A 12595-nucleotide genomic window follows, 5' to 3' on the forward strand; every position below is an offset into this window, starting at 1 on the left:
GTGTCCCCGGGCTAGAGCCGACCTTTGGGGAGCCCTGCCACCCAGGCGCCGCGAGCTCTTGGCGCTGAATTCAAGGTTCGCCCCGAGTTCTGGGCTGGGTTTGTGTGTTCGACTTCTGGGCATAAGGGTGGCCTGAGCGATCGGCCCCCCAGTGGCCCCAGCCGGGCCATGTTCCCAGCGGCCGGTGACCGTATCTGGTCACCATGGACAGTGAACGAGGTGAGCGCGCGGACGTGTCAGGTTAAAACTACTGAACGGAAGTGTTGGAAGGCTCTGGGTTGGCCTGCTTTCGGCATCTTGGCACCACTGCTTTATTGCTCAGTGCTTTTGGAAATGGAATCACATCTATGAAAGCTGGTTAAGTTAGCTGTGTTGGAAGCTGGGTGTGTGTTGGTGGAACCTCAAAGGGAGGTCCGAGTAAAACCACTGGTCACACCTGCTGCGTACCTAGCACGCAGGAGGTGTTGCGTCTGAGCCCCTAGTACAGACCTGGCACGTTAGGGGCTTAAATGAATGAATGAATGGTGTACTGGCTGGAGAGGCCCTTTGGTAGGCATCTTTGAAAGGTGAGAAGGGACAAAGATGGGAAGATGGGGGTCAGCATTTCTGCAATAATTTATTATTTTTCTTTTAAACAAACTATTATCCCAGCCAAGAACACAGCTTTGCTATAGTGCAGAGAACATGGGTTTCTGTAGCCAAACAGATCTGTATTTGAAACCTCTGAAATTCACTTCCATGGAACCATGGAAGGTTCCAAATGACCTCAGTTTCTTTATCTTTAAAGTCAGGACAAATCTGTCACATCTCCTGCACGGTGATGAGCACATCGTAGGCTCCTAGTACAGGGTAGTTCCCCCCTTTCTTTGCCATCAGTTTATATGTGTGGAGATACCACCATGCTCTCCCCCTTTTTAAATGAAAAAATCTAGATCAGGTGTTTATAATAAAATTGGCTAATTTGAGCCAAGCCTCTCTTTTTCTCTGCTCATTTATAAAAAGTGTAGTTTAGCTCACTTTTTTTTTTGTCTAGGAAAAGAAATTATGGCTTTAGCCTTTTATTAACAAAGTAATACTCAAAAAAGAGGAAGATAATTAGATTTGGCCTTATTCTTGTATTTCTTAAAAACAAAGGCAAAGGGGCCTGAAGTATCTATAGGCAATTTTTTGCATCCCACAAATGCTGTGGGACAGTGTACCATTATTCATTTTCTTATATTTAGGGTAAAGATGATACATTTGGTATCCTAGAAAAAAAATTAGCCGTGCTCTCTCTGCCCAATTTATTTAGAGAAATATTTCTTCGACTTCCTTACAAGCTCTGTTCAGCTCTACTGAAGAATCAAACTTTAGCCCATTTGTTTTGTTTACGGAAAAAATGATAATATTCAACCAGCTTAGCTCTTGAGCCGATTTTTAGGTGCAATCTTAATTATGTTCGTTCTCAGCTAGCATGGAGCTGAAACTATGAAAGGTTTCCAGAGGTAGAGGATAATTAGTTTGTCTTTGTTCTCATTCAGAAGTAGAGTGAGAGACTTACTATGTGTCCTACTAGGGAAATGAAAAGAAGGGAAGTATTCTCAGCCAGTGTCTTGAAAAATTCTCTCCAAATCTTGACCATATCTACAGCTTACAGTCCCACAATTCCCTTACAGTTAGCATAAAGGTGATCTCATCTTGGTTGCTTATTAGAATTACTCCAAGAGCTTTCAAAAATACTTTGACATCGTTATTTTTTTTAAGTAATACATCTCAGGTTTTAATCTGTATCAGAGTCACCTGGAGGGCTTGTTAAAACAGATTGCTGGCCCTCCCAGAGCCTGTGATTCAGTAAGTCTGGGTTGTAGTCTGAGAATTTTACGTTTCTATCAAGTTCCAGGTGAAGCAACCATGCTCCCTGCTCTTCTCTCATCTGTAAGTGTGGGAATGACAGGTGAGAGGCAGGTAGGAGTCCCTTCTTCAGTCCTGTCACTGTGTGTCAGGTACATGGCCTCATGAACATAAATCAAACCTGGGCACTGTTGCCTTAGGGCTATAGCTGACTGCTTTCTCTATTTTTGTCCCCCAGGAAATTTCCCCTTGAGAGAAAAATTAGTTCTAAAGCCGAGCAAAACCTGAATCCTCTCCAGTCATTTCTGGAAGGAATCCAGAAGGACCTCCCTTACGAATGTGGCATGTAAATGTGTATAAAATAGAGATATTTAAAAAATATTTGCCTGGCAACTTATAACGTTCACCAAAATGAATGTAACAAATAGAACGAAAATGTCCTTACGTTCGGACAGCATGGTGTCCGAGGGCAGATTCCAGGGGAAGAATGGAGAATCCGAGAGCCTCACCTTGGTTTTCAGAGAGTTATGGTGAAATGATAAGGATCTTTGAGACCTTCAAACTAGATTCCCCTTGGGCTATGCATGTTTTTATTTGTATAACTCAGGCTTATAAGATCTTTAAAAGGTTGAAACAGTTGGGAGGAATTGTAATAGAAAGAAGGTGAGACTAGTAGGAAAAAACCCCCCAAAACCCTGTTAATGTGAGCAGCCTGGTTATTATATAAAGTGGTGGCGTATTTGACCTATGTTTCTTGAGTTTCTCAGTAATAAGTATTGAAATGGGGCAGGGCCCTATGGCCCTTGCCCCCCGTGTCCTCCGCCTGCCTTTTGTCTGTGGGAAAACTTTAGCCGTAGAATAAGTTTAATCAGAGAAGTGAGAAAATGCAGAAACAAAGGAAAACAGTCCAACGAGAGTAAATAATAACAGTTTAGTCATTAAGCATAATTAAGGACCTTTAGTTCCTCCTCAAGGGCTATAGATAAGATTCTGAGCCCTATCCTGTGAGCTGTCTTGTGGATACTCAAACCTCCACCAGGTGGAAGAAGTTAACTACATGATGACCAGGCTGTAGCCATGACATGAGCTGCCACAATTCCAAGAACTGGCCTCAAGGAAGTGGGAACAAACTGACCCTGGAACTGAAGATTAATCGTATTTAAAACAATCATGATGGTGCTGGTCAGACCACCACACGACCAATTTCAAGATGACTGGCACAGCTGACTGTACTGTTTCTGCATGTTGCCCCCTCCCTTCACCTATAAAAGCTCTTGCCCACTGATTGTCCGGTGGGGGGCGGGCTTTGGACAGAAATCTGCCTCCCCCCGTCCCTCCCTCCACCCCCCTCCCCAGTTTGTCGGCATCCAAAAATAAAGCAAGCTTTCCTTTCCACCGACCTTGCCTCTTTATTGACTTTTGAGCGGCGAGCTGCCGGATCCCACTTTCGGTTACAGCGTTGCTGATAGTTTTGTGTTTCCGGATCATAGTGAAGTATTTTTCTCTTTTCTTCCATTTATGTCGTTCGTTCCATTACTAATACTTCCCCTTATGAGTCTTTATTGTTAAAGTCACTGTAGTCTGTTTATAAGCCTAATTTCTCAGGAACTGCCAGGCGTGTTTGGGCAATGTTGGAAATACGTAATTGTATTATGCCCTGGAACTTGCGGGGCATTCTTGGGTGGATGGGTCTTTGGGGCTGTTGTGGATGAATATTTGGCTTCATCGGGGAAATATCTAGTCCCCATCTGGTTGCTCCTGGTTTACTGGTTGGTAGTGTGTCATTTTGGCCGGGTGCATCCACAAGTTGCTACCCCACAGGCCATTCCTCCCTCCACTTACTGGTCGACAACCTGGAATTTCCTTCTTACCCATCCTACTTATCCCAGCAGCAATTTCCACTCTGCTTGGTCCTGGAGGACAGAAGGAAGAGAAAGCAGGGGAGGGAAAACTCAAATTTAGGCTCTAAGCAGGTAAAGGTTAGGGATCTCCGCTAAACAGTTACACTTGAGATGTTCAGGACTCGTGTAGGGTGTTGAGGAGGTAAAAGAAAATTGCTTGACTTTGAGTGAAAAAGCACTCAAATTCTTGAGTAAACTTGTTTATAAGTTTTTAATGTTTATTATGATTGGAAATGATGCCAACTAAAAAATATAGACAAAAAGAGTTAGAAAATGACTACTTTGCAACCATCATAGTAACACTTGATTCATACAGCAATCATCCACGGATGCTAAAGTATTGTGTGAAAACTTGAAGACCAGAATATTTACATTTTTGGAGAATTTCCCCACAGATTTCTTATTAATTGCAAAGGGGAAAAGGGTAATGTTACAGTGCAGAAACGTGGGGTTCGCTACCTTAACCAAACCGTCAAAGTTAGCATCACTAGTAATGGGGCAAACTGCTATCCTGTGTTTCCTGATCTGAAGCCCTGAGAAGGATACAGCGACACTTATGCCAAAAACACATAACCTGGTTCTAATCAGGAGGAAGTATCAGACAAGCCCACATTTGGAGACATTCCACAAAAGTCAGTGTCATGAAAGATGCCTGAGGCACTGTTCCAGATTGAAGAAGACTACAGAGATAAGTAAATGCAATAGATGGTTTTGGATCTGACCCAAATCAGGAAAAAATGCTACAAAGGACAAGTTGTAATAATTGGGGAAATTTGAATATGGATTGTATGTTGGATAATAGCCTTGCATCAATGTTAGATTCCCTAAATAGGATGTTTTTACTGCAGTTTGGAAGGGACTGTCTTCCTTAGGGGAAACCGGAGTCCTTAGGGGTAAGGGGACGTGATGTCTGCAACTAAATCTCAAATGGTTTAGGAGAAAAATGTTTGTGTATATGTGTGCAGATTTATGTATATGTGTGTTATACAAGAAAGAAGGAGATAAAATATGCCAAATCTTAACATTTGGTGAATCTAGGAGTTCTTTGTACTAGTCTTGCAACTCTTCTGTAAATTTGAAAAACAAAACAAAGCGTATGGTTCCATGTAAATTTTAGGATTATTTATTCTAGTTCTGTGAAAAATGTCATGGGTAATTTGATAGGGATCACATTAAACCTGTAGAGTGCTTTGGGTAGTATGGCCATTTTAACAATATTAATTCTTCCAATCCAAGAGCATGGGATATCTTTCCATTTCTTTGAATTATTTTCAGTTTCCTTTATTAGTGTTTTATAGTTCTCAGCATATAAGTCTTTGCCTCCTTGGTCAGGTTTATTCCTAAGTATTTTTCTTTTTTTTTAGTGAGATTTTTAAAAGGTATTGTTTTTTTTTTTACATTCCCTTTCTTGTACATATGTATAACTAAATCACTGCTGTATAGCAGAAATTAACAAAACATTGTAAATCAACTATACTTCAATTAAAAAAAACCCATAAATGATAGCACTGGGATGCTGATCTGTAATTCTAGGCATTGTGCTCTAATACTATTTAGTTTACTTTTTGAAAGAAATAATATCGAAAGACACAATTCTGGACTCCTAATTCTGGTTTGAGATGACGATGTTCACAAAACTTTTTATTATGGAAAATTTCATGTACATATGAAAGAAGAGAGAATAGTATAATGAACCCCATGTACTCAGGTAACCCAGCTTTAAAAATTATCAGCATTTTGCATTTACATACCTGCTCTCCCCCTCCCCTGTTTTTAGGTGCTATTTTGAAAGCAATTCCAAGACATCATGTTATTTTAACCACGGATGTTCAGTGTGCTTCTGGGTACATTTTTTTTTCTCCCATAACCCTCGTGCTGCTATTGCACTTAAGAAAAGTAACAATTCTGTAATACAAGATGATAGCATTTAGAACTTGTTAGTGTTGCAGGATAGTAACCAGAGTTCTGAGAAACGCACTGATTTGACAAATGTGGGTTGTGCACTCGATCTAAGTTTGAAAAGCTGACGAAGCCTGGGTAATTATAAATGGTGTAGAAGAAAGAGTCTGAGAAGCTGCTTGTTTTTGTTTTGTTTCCCAAACTCCTCCTTCTGTTTTTAAACCAAGAATTAAATTCCTGAAGAAAACATAAAGATGGGTAAGGAGACAGTATTCTGGACCAATTTATTCATTTGATGTTATCCTAATGAAACATTCTGAAAGTTAGAATGACTAATTTCATACTATTTGAGTAGAATTCCCTAAGTTTTAATTTCAGCGTGGCACCTTTGATTTAGTAAGTCCAGTGAAGCATTTTTTTTCGATTGAGCTGACTTTCTAATGTTTTGTAATAGAAATGGGCCAGATCTCTTGGGAGGAGTAAACCTCCTGAGTGTGGGTAGATGTGGATGACATTTATTCTTTTAGATCACTAGGATATCATTTAGTAATTAATTACTATTATTTAGCATTATGGATTGATTTAAAACATGCCCGTTATGCCATTTGACAATGATTATCTGTATGTTAAAATGATGGTAAAATGATTGACAGCTCTTTCTAATAAATTAGGGAGGTATCTGAAGCACATATTGCAAACAAACTTCTTATGTGCAGTTATCAACCTTGCATTAAGGGACTATGCACAACTGATTTTAGGCAGTTTAAATTTATGCATAGGTACTATCCCTTTACATTAGATTTTCTTATTACCAGAGTATAATATTTTTGAGAGTTCTAATTTTAGGAATGCACTAAGTCACATTTTATAGTTTGACTTACAGTGGAGCAAAGGTTAAGACATATAATGATTTTATCCACCCTATGTGAAAATTCCCCTGGCTTATATACTAGTATATTTATATACTACTTTAACCATAAGCTGTTACCAATCAAAGTTAGATTGTCAATTGAGTTAGCGCAATATAAATTCCAAAAGATCGACGAACTCTCTGTGGGATGGTCGAAGAAAGCACAGGCCTAGTTTCAGAGATGCCCACGTTTTGAACTCTGGTCCTGCCACTTACTGGCTGGGTAACCTCAGGGAGGTTGTTTAACTTCCTGGAGGCTTTGTCTTTTTCCACTCTGAGGAGTTGCAAGAATTAACTGAGATCGTGCACACAGTAGCCATCAAATAATTGTCTGTCTCCTCGTTCCCTACAACATCCTTCCCATAGTATGTGCCTTATGTTACAAGAAAGGTCCGACCTTCAGAAATGGGGTCCCTAGTCATTGATTCCATTTTTCCTTGTGAAGAATATAAAATGAAGACCAAATGATCTGTTTAGAAATGTAAGACTGCAGGGAGGAGACTCCAGGAGAAATCACCGGAAGGTGCAGAACTCAGATTTTACGTAGCAGTATTAATTGTGATGTGTTCTTTTCCACTGCTCATTGTTTTGTGCAAGTGTGGTGCAGCATGTGAGTACGTGGGCTTGTGGTGCATATGTGTACGTACGGCCTTTAACAACCTGGGAGGTTTCAGTGCTGGGCTCTTAGAGGGGCTCCAACGACTACCTCTTTTACTGAAGATCCAGGAGCATTCTGGGATCCTCTCTGCTGATTGGCTCTCGGGGATCTCTCTGGGCTCTGCGGCCTGCCTCTTGTGTGGCCATGGCTGATGGGTAGCTGTAGCACTGGGTGGAGGTTGCTTTAGGGTGTGTCCTCAGAGCTGGCTCTGAAGTCTTATAAGAGCTTGTCCAATGATGATGATAAGCCTGAGGATACTGCTGGTGGTCCCATTACTGAGCTCTAAAAAGGCTTAATCTTCTAGTAATGTCCATATACAATGACCTCATCTGCCTGCTATCTCTGCTGGTCCTGACCTTGGCCATCCAGGTTCTGAGGGTAGCCTTGCTCTGTTTCACTCCTGCCCTGGGAGGCCCTCTCACTGCCCATCTTGTTAGTCCCCGTTTCTCTTGCTTCCCAGCTCATTCTGTAATCTCTGTACCTGCCGATCGTTTCTTTTTTGTTTGTTTGTTTTCCTTTGGTTTCACTATTCCTTTGAGTTTTGGCTGAGACACACTGACTTTGTCAATCTCAGGTTTGTAGAGTCCCCAGAAGCTAGGCTGCCTTTAACCAGCCCGCCCCTGCTTCTCTACAGGGAGGAGGTGGAAGACAACCCTTCACCCCTCAGCCCCTACCATCCTTTCCTTAGACTTTTTAGAGGTGCATTGCAGTGTTTTCCCTAATGGGTCTATTTGCATAAAATCAATTGTTAGATTTTCGGGGTGATCATTACTGTCATAATTATAGCTATACGTGTTATTTTTCTTTGTGCTCTCCCTGTATTTGTTATCTATTGCTGAATAACAAATTACAACAAGCTTAGTGGATTAAAACAGCACACATTTGTCAGCTCTCTAGGTTAGGAGTCTGGGCAGGGCTTCTGGATATCAGGAGTCTGCCAGGCTGCAATTAAGCTGTCAGCCAGGGCTGGGTTCTCATCCGAAGGCCTGAGGCGTGACTGGGGAAGGATCACCTTCCAAGCTCACATAGTGTTGGCAAGACTCAGGCCCTGAAAAGACTTGGGCTTGTGGGCTGATGGACTGAGGGCCTCAATCTCTTGCTGGCTCTTGGCTGGAGGTCATCCTTAGACGTGAGCCTCCCCAGTAATGGCCACTTACTTCATCAAAGCTAGGAAGGGACAGAGTCTCCTACCAAGACAGGTATTAAAATCTTTGTCATATTCCATTGGTTAGAAGCAAGTTATAGATTCTGGCTAAACTCAGAATGAAGGGATTAAACAAGGGCATGACTACTAGGAGATGGGGACATTTGGAGGCCATCTTAGGTTCTATCTGCCATACTCCCATGAGACTTTTGTATCTACATCTTCAATTGTATTTTTGTTTGGAGTATCACATTTCTCTTTTAAACTTTAGATAACATTGGGATGGTAAAATCTGAAATGATAATTGCCTTTCTCAGAAAAGAAATTGACCTCCTCCCTCCTGCCAGAGAGCTGATGTGCTGTAGGAAGGATGGTAGTGGAAGGGTGGCAGGGAAGGTAATGTTTGGCCTTTAAACTGTCACTGGGAAAGTCATGTCTGAATGAGATGCTGCTGCAGGGAGCTTGAATAAACAGAAGACTGCATGCCTTGTGAATTCATTTTATGAAAGCTGTTACAAAATTATAAAAATGAAAACACTCACATTCTTTTTGGAGAAGTTAAAAAGTAAAGGAAGTCAGGACGAAGCTGTGAAACTTGAGTTGAGAGTTGGTGAACAACACAGTAAGAACAATGAGGGGGATGAGAATTGTGTCAAAGGGAAGCTGTTCTCTCTCAGGGGCAAATGGATTTTATGAAGGCTCCTTGCTAGCATGTGAGGCATCACATGGGGATAGGAGACTATTTAAATTTTAAGGCTCTATATGCTTGTACTGTATACTCTTACAAGTGGTTTTATCCATTTCAAATCATTTTTTTTTGGACTTAGTAAGAGGGTGACAGATACCTGGAAACTAGACGTTTCCTTACTGTCTGATAGTATTGTTCTGTGCAATGACAAACTACCGTTTGAATTCTTCCTTTAAAATTATTGACCCTTAGTTAGTTAGAGCTTAGAAAATGAAACTATTTGGAAAAGGTTTGCCTAATGGAAAGGATTGATTTTGATTTCATGTCCCTTTCTTGAAACTCGGAGCAATTTCATTTTTGATTACTACTTATCACCTGAAAGCTATTCTATAGTAAAAGAGTTGTAACCAGAGTCATTAGCTCCTTGTAATCGAGATAAGACTATCTTTGTCTTTAGAAACTGAGTTAGCTCCCTGAGACAAGCATTTCTGTTTTTATCTGATAAAATCACTGTTTATAAAATGAATAGAAAGGGAGAGTCTGAAATTAATTTCTTAAAAAGTTGCCTCTCCCCCATGGTGTTTTGTCTTTGACGTCTTTATCAACTCTCCCAAACAGAATCCGTCATTCATTTTACCTATACCTCTTCGGTTATATTTTTCTATTTTAACCTCTGTCTATTCTATATGCCCCTTGAGGAAAAGATCTACTTTTAGGTGTATTTCCTCAACTTTGTCATTCTATTGAATAAGCATGGTGACCTGCATAGAGTAACCATTCAAATGTTTGCTAAATTCAGTCTGTTTCTTTACTGTGAGCCTCCTCTTTCCTGGATCCCATCCTTTACACAGTTCTCACAGTGTGGACCTGAGAACCCAGGGTGGTCAAGGTCCCTAAGACTTTTAGAGGGTCATCAAGGTCAAAACTACTTTTATAACATGAACAATGTTTTCATGTTTCAGTGACCCTTGAACAGTGTTTTCTGTCTCTTACTCTGTGCATGCAAGCATGTAGGCCCAGCTTTTATCATCTTGTGAGTTTGGGAGGTGAAGGTGTCCAGTGGTCTTTCCCTTCATTTTGGGGCTCTTCCCAAAGACCCTGTTTTCAGTACAGAACTTCATCCTTACCACCAGAGATGACTGGTTCATTGAACCCAGAGCCTTTCTGCTTGGCCATTAGATACTAGGAGTGTAGTGGTATCTCATTGTTTTAATTCACACTCCTGATGAGATGTGGAGCATCTTTTAATATGCTTATTTGACATCTGAATATATTTTTTGGTGAGGTGTTTGTTAAGGTCTTGATCCATTTTTTTAATTGAGTGGTTTGTTTCCTTATTGTTGAGTTATATAGTTCTTTGAACATTTTGGATAACTGTCCTTTATCAGCTGTATCTTTTGCAAATATTTTCTCCTAGTCTGTGGCTTGTCTTCTAATTCTCTTGACATTGTCTTTCACAGAGCAGAAGTTATTAATTTTAATGAAGTCCAGTTTATCAGTTCTTCATGGATCCTGCCTTTTGTGTTGTATCTAAAAAGGCATCACCATACCCAAGGTCATTTAGGTTTTCTCCTATGTTATCTTCTAGGAGCTTGATACTTTTGTGTTTTACATTTACGTCTTTAATCCATTTTGAATTAATTTTTGTGGAGAGTGTAAGGTCTGTGTCTAGATTAATTTTTTTGCAAGTGATGTCCAGTTGTTCCGTACCATTTGTTGAAGAGACTGTTTTTGCTCCATTGTATTGCCTTTGAGCCTTTGTCAAAGATCAGTTGACTATATTTATGGGATTCTATTTCTGGGCTATTTTGTTCCATTAATCTGTTTATTGTTTCTCCAATACTACACTGTCTTGATTACTGTAACTATTAGTTAATCTTGTATTCAGGTAACTTCAGTCTTCCAACTTTGTTCTTCTCCTTCAATATTGTGTTGGCTATTTTGGGTCTTTTGCCTCAACGTACAAACTTTAGAATCAGTTTGTTGATATCCACGATATAACTTGCTGGGATTTTTAGTGGGATTGCTTTGCATGTATAGATCAATTTGGGAAGACCTGACATCTTGAAAATATTGAGTCTTCCTATCCATGAACATAGTGTATCTCTCCATTTATTTAGTTCTTCTTTGATTTCCTTTATCAGAGTTTTATAGTTTTCCTCATACAGATCTTGTAATATTTTGTTAGATTTATACTGAAGTATTTTTTTTTTTTTTTTTTGCGGTACGTGGGCCTCTCACTGTTGTGGCCTCTCCCATTGCGGAGCACAGGCTCCGGACGCGCAGGCTCAGCGGCCATGGCTCACGGGCCTAGCCGATCCGCGGCATGTGGGACCTTCCCGGACTGGGGCACGAACCTGTGTCCCCTGCATCGGCAGGCGGACTCTCAACCACTGTGCCACCAGGGAAGCCCTGAAGTATTTTTTTGTGTGTGTGATTCATTTTTATTTATCTTGTTCAAGACATTTTCAATATTAATTCTCAGCTCCCTAGTTCCGGAAAATTCTTAGTCATTATCTCTTTGAGCATTACCTCTCCCCCTATTTCCCCTGCCCCCAGTTCTTTCCTTCTTAAACATTATTAGACTGACAGATGTTGCAGCTTCTCTTTCTGTGTTTCATATCTATTAACCACTCGTTCAGTGATACTCATTCTTTCTCTTTTCTTTCTTCCCTTCCCCCACCTCATAATTTCTTCAGATTTGTTTTCCACTTCAGCAGTTTTCTTTTAACTTAGATCTAGTCTGCTATTTAACCTACTGATCATTTTTTCATTCCAGTGATAAGATTTTATTTAAAAAATTGTTTGATTACTTAAAAAAATCTGTTCTTTTCCTATAGTATCTTATTTCTTCATTATGGTTTCTAAATTATTTAAAAACATGATTCTTTTCTAGTCTATTGTTTTTACTTCTTGGTGTGTCAATTTTGGGGTCTGCTACTCACTCTTATGGTGATTTGTTTCCTTATGTGGTCTGTGATATTTAAGTTTGGTAGTTTATTGTTAGAGTTTTCTGTAAGCCCTGAGCTGTGGAAGAGTTGCTAAGGATAAAGATTTTAATGTTGTGTTTGCTGGATCCCTAGGGATTTTAGTGGTCTTGGATCACTTTATATATTAACTATTCATTTGCATTCTTAAACTATGCATGGAGAAAAAACTTAGACCCCCCTCATCTTGTGTGAGCTTAGAATTTCCATTTTTTACAGGTGATTTTTTTTTTTTTTTAACTCAAGGTCTGGGACACTCAGCAATGTCTTTGCTCTTTCTTGGGCTGGTGAGCAGGCTCTGAATAGTCTTAATTTTTGCTTGCAAGAGTGTTCTTCATGGTGGTCTGGGCTTCATTTTGGCAGGGAGTTCTGGATGGAGCTTTAGTGCCTGTTATTCATCCTCGTGTAGGCCCATCACCCCTAAATCTGAGACTAAAACCCCAGTGGATTTCTGAGGCATTGGTTTTGCTTTTCTTTGATTTTGAAATCTGGGGTATATTTGTCTTTTGGAGCTCATGTATGTAATTAGATTTAGTTCATTTGTTATATTTAATCTGGAGCTCCCATGTGTCTGTGGT

At 40.1% G+C, this 12595-nt stretch overlaps 1 protein-coding gene across 1 annotated transcript in view; it reads left to right on the forward strand.

The window, feature by feature from the left end:
- The first annotated feature begins 203 nt into the window (after positions 1 to 203).
- The window catches only part of SYT16 (synaptotagmin 16), a 246935-nt gene continuing 234543 nt past the window's right edge, over positions 204 to 12595 (forward strand). Inside the window, exon 1 of the mRNA XM_089906271.1 lies at positions 204 to 219. Within this exon, the coding sequence (XP_089762397.1) occupies positions 204 to 219 (16 nt within the window). The remainder of the gene's footprint in view (positions 220 to 12595) is intronic.

The sequence above is a fragment of the Delphinapterus leucas genome, chromosome 2 (genome assembly GCF_059928025.1).
Source record: "Delphinapterus leucas isolate spDelLeu-1000000601 "Yukka" chromosome 2, BTC_Dleu_Yukka2, whole genome shotgun sequence".
NCBI lineage: Eukaryota > Metazoa > Chordata > Mammalia > Artiodactyla > Monodontidae > Delphinapterus > Delphinapterus leucas.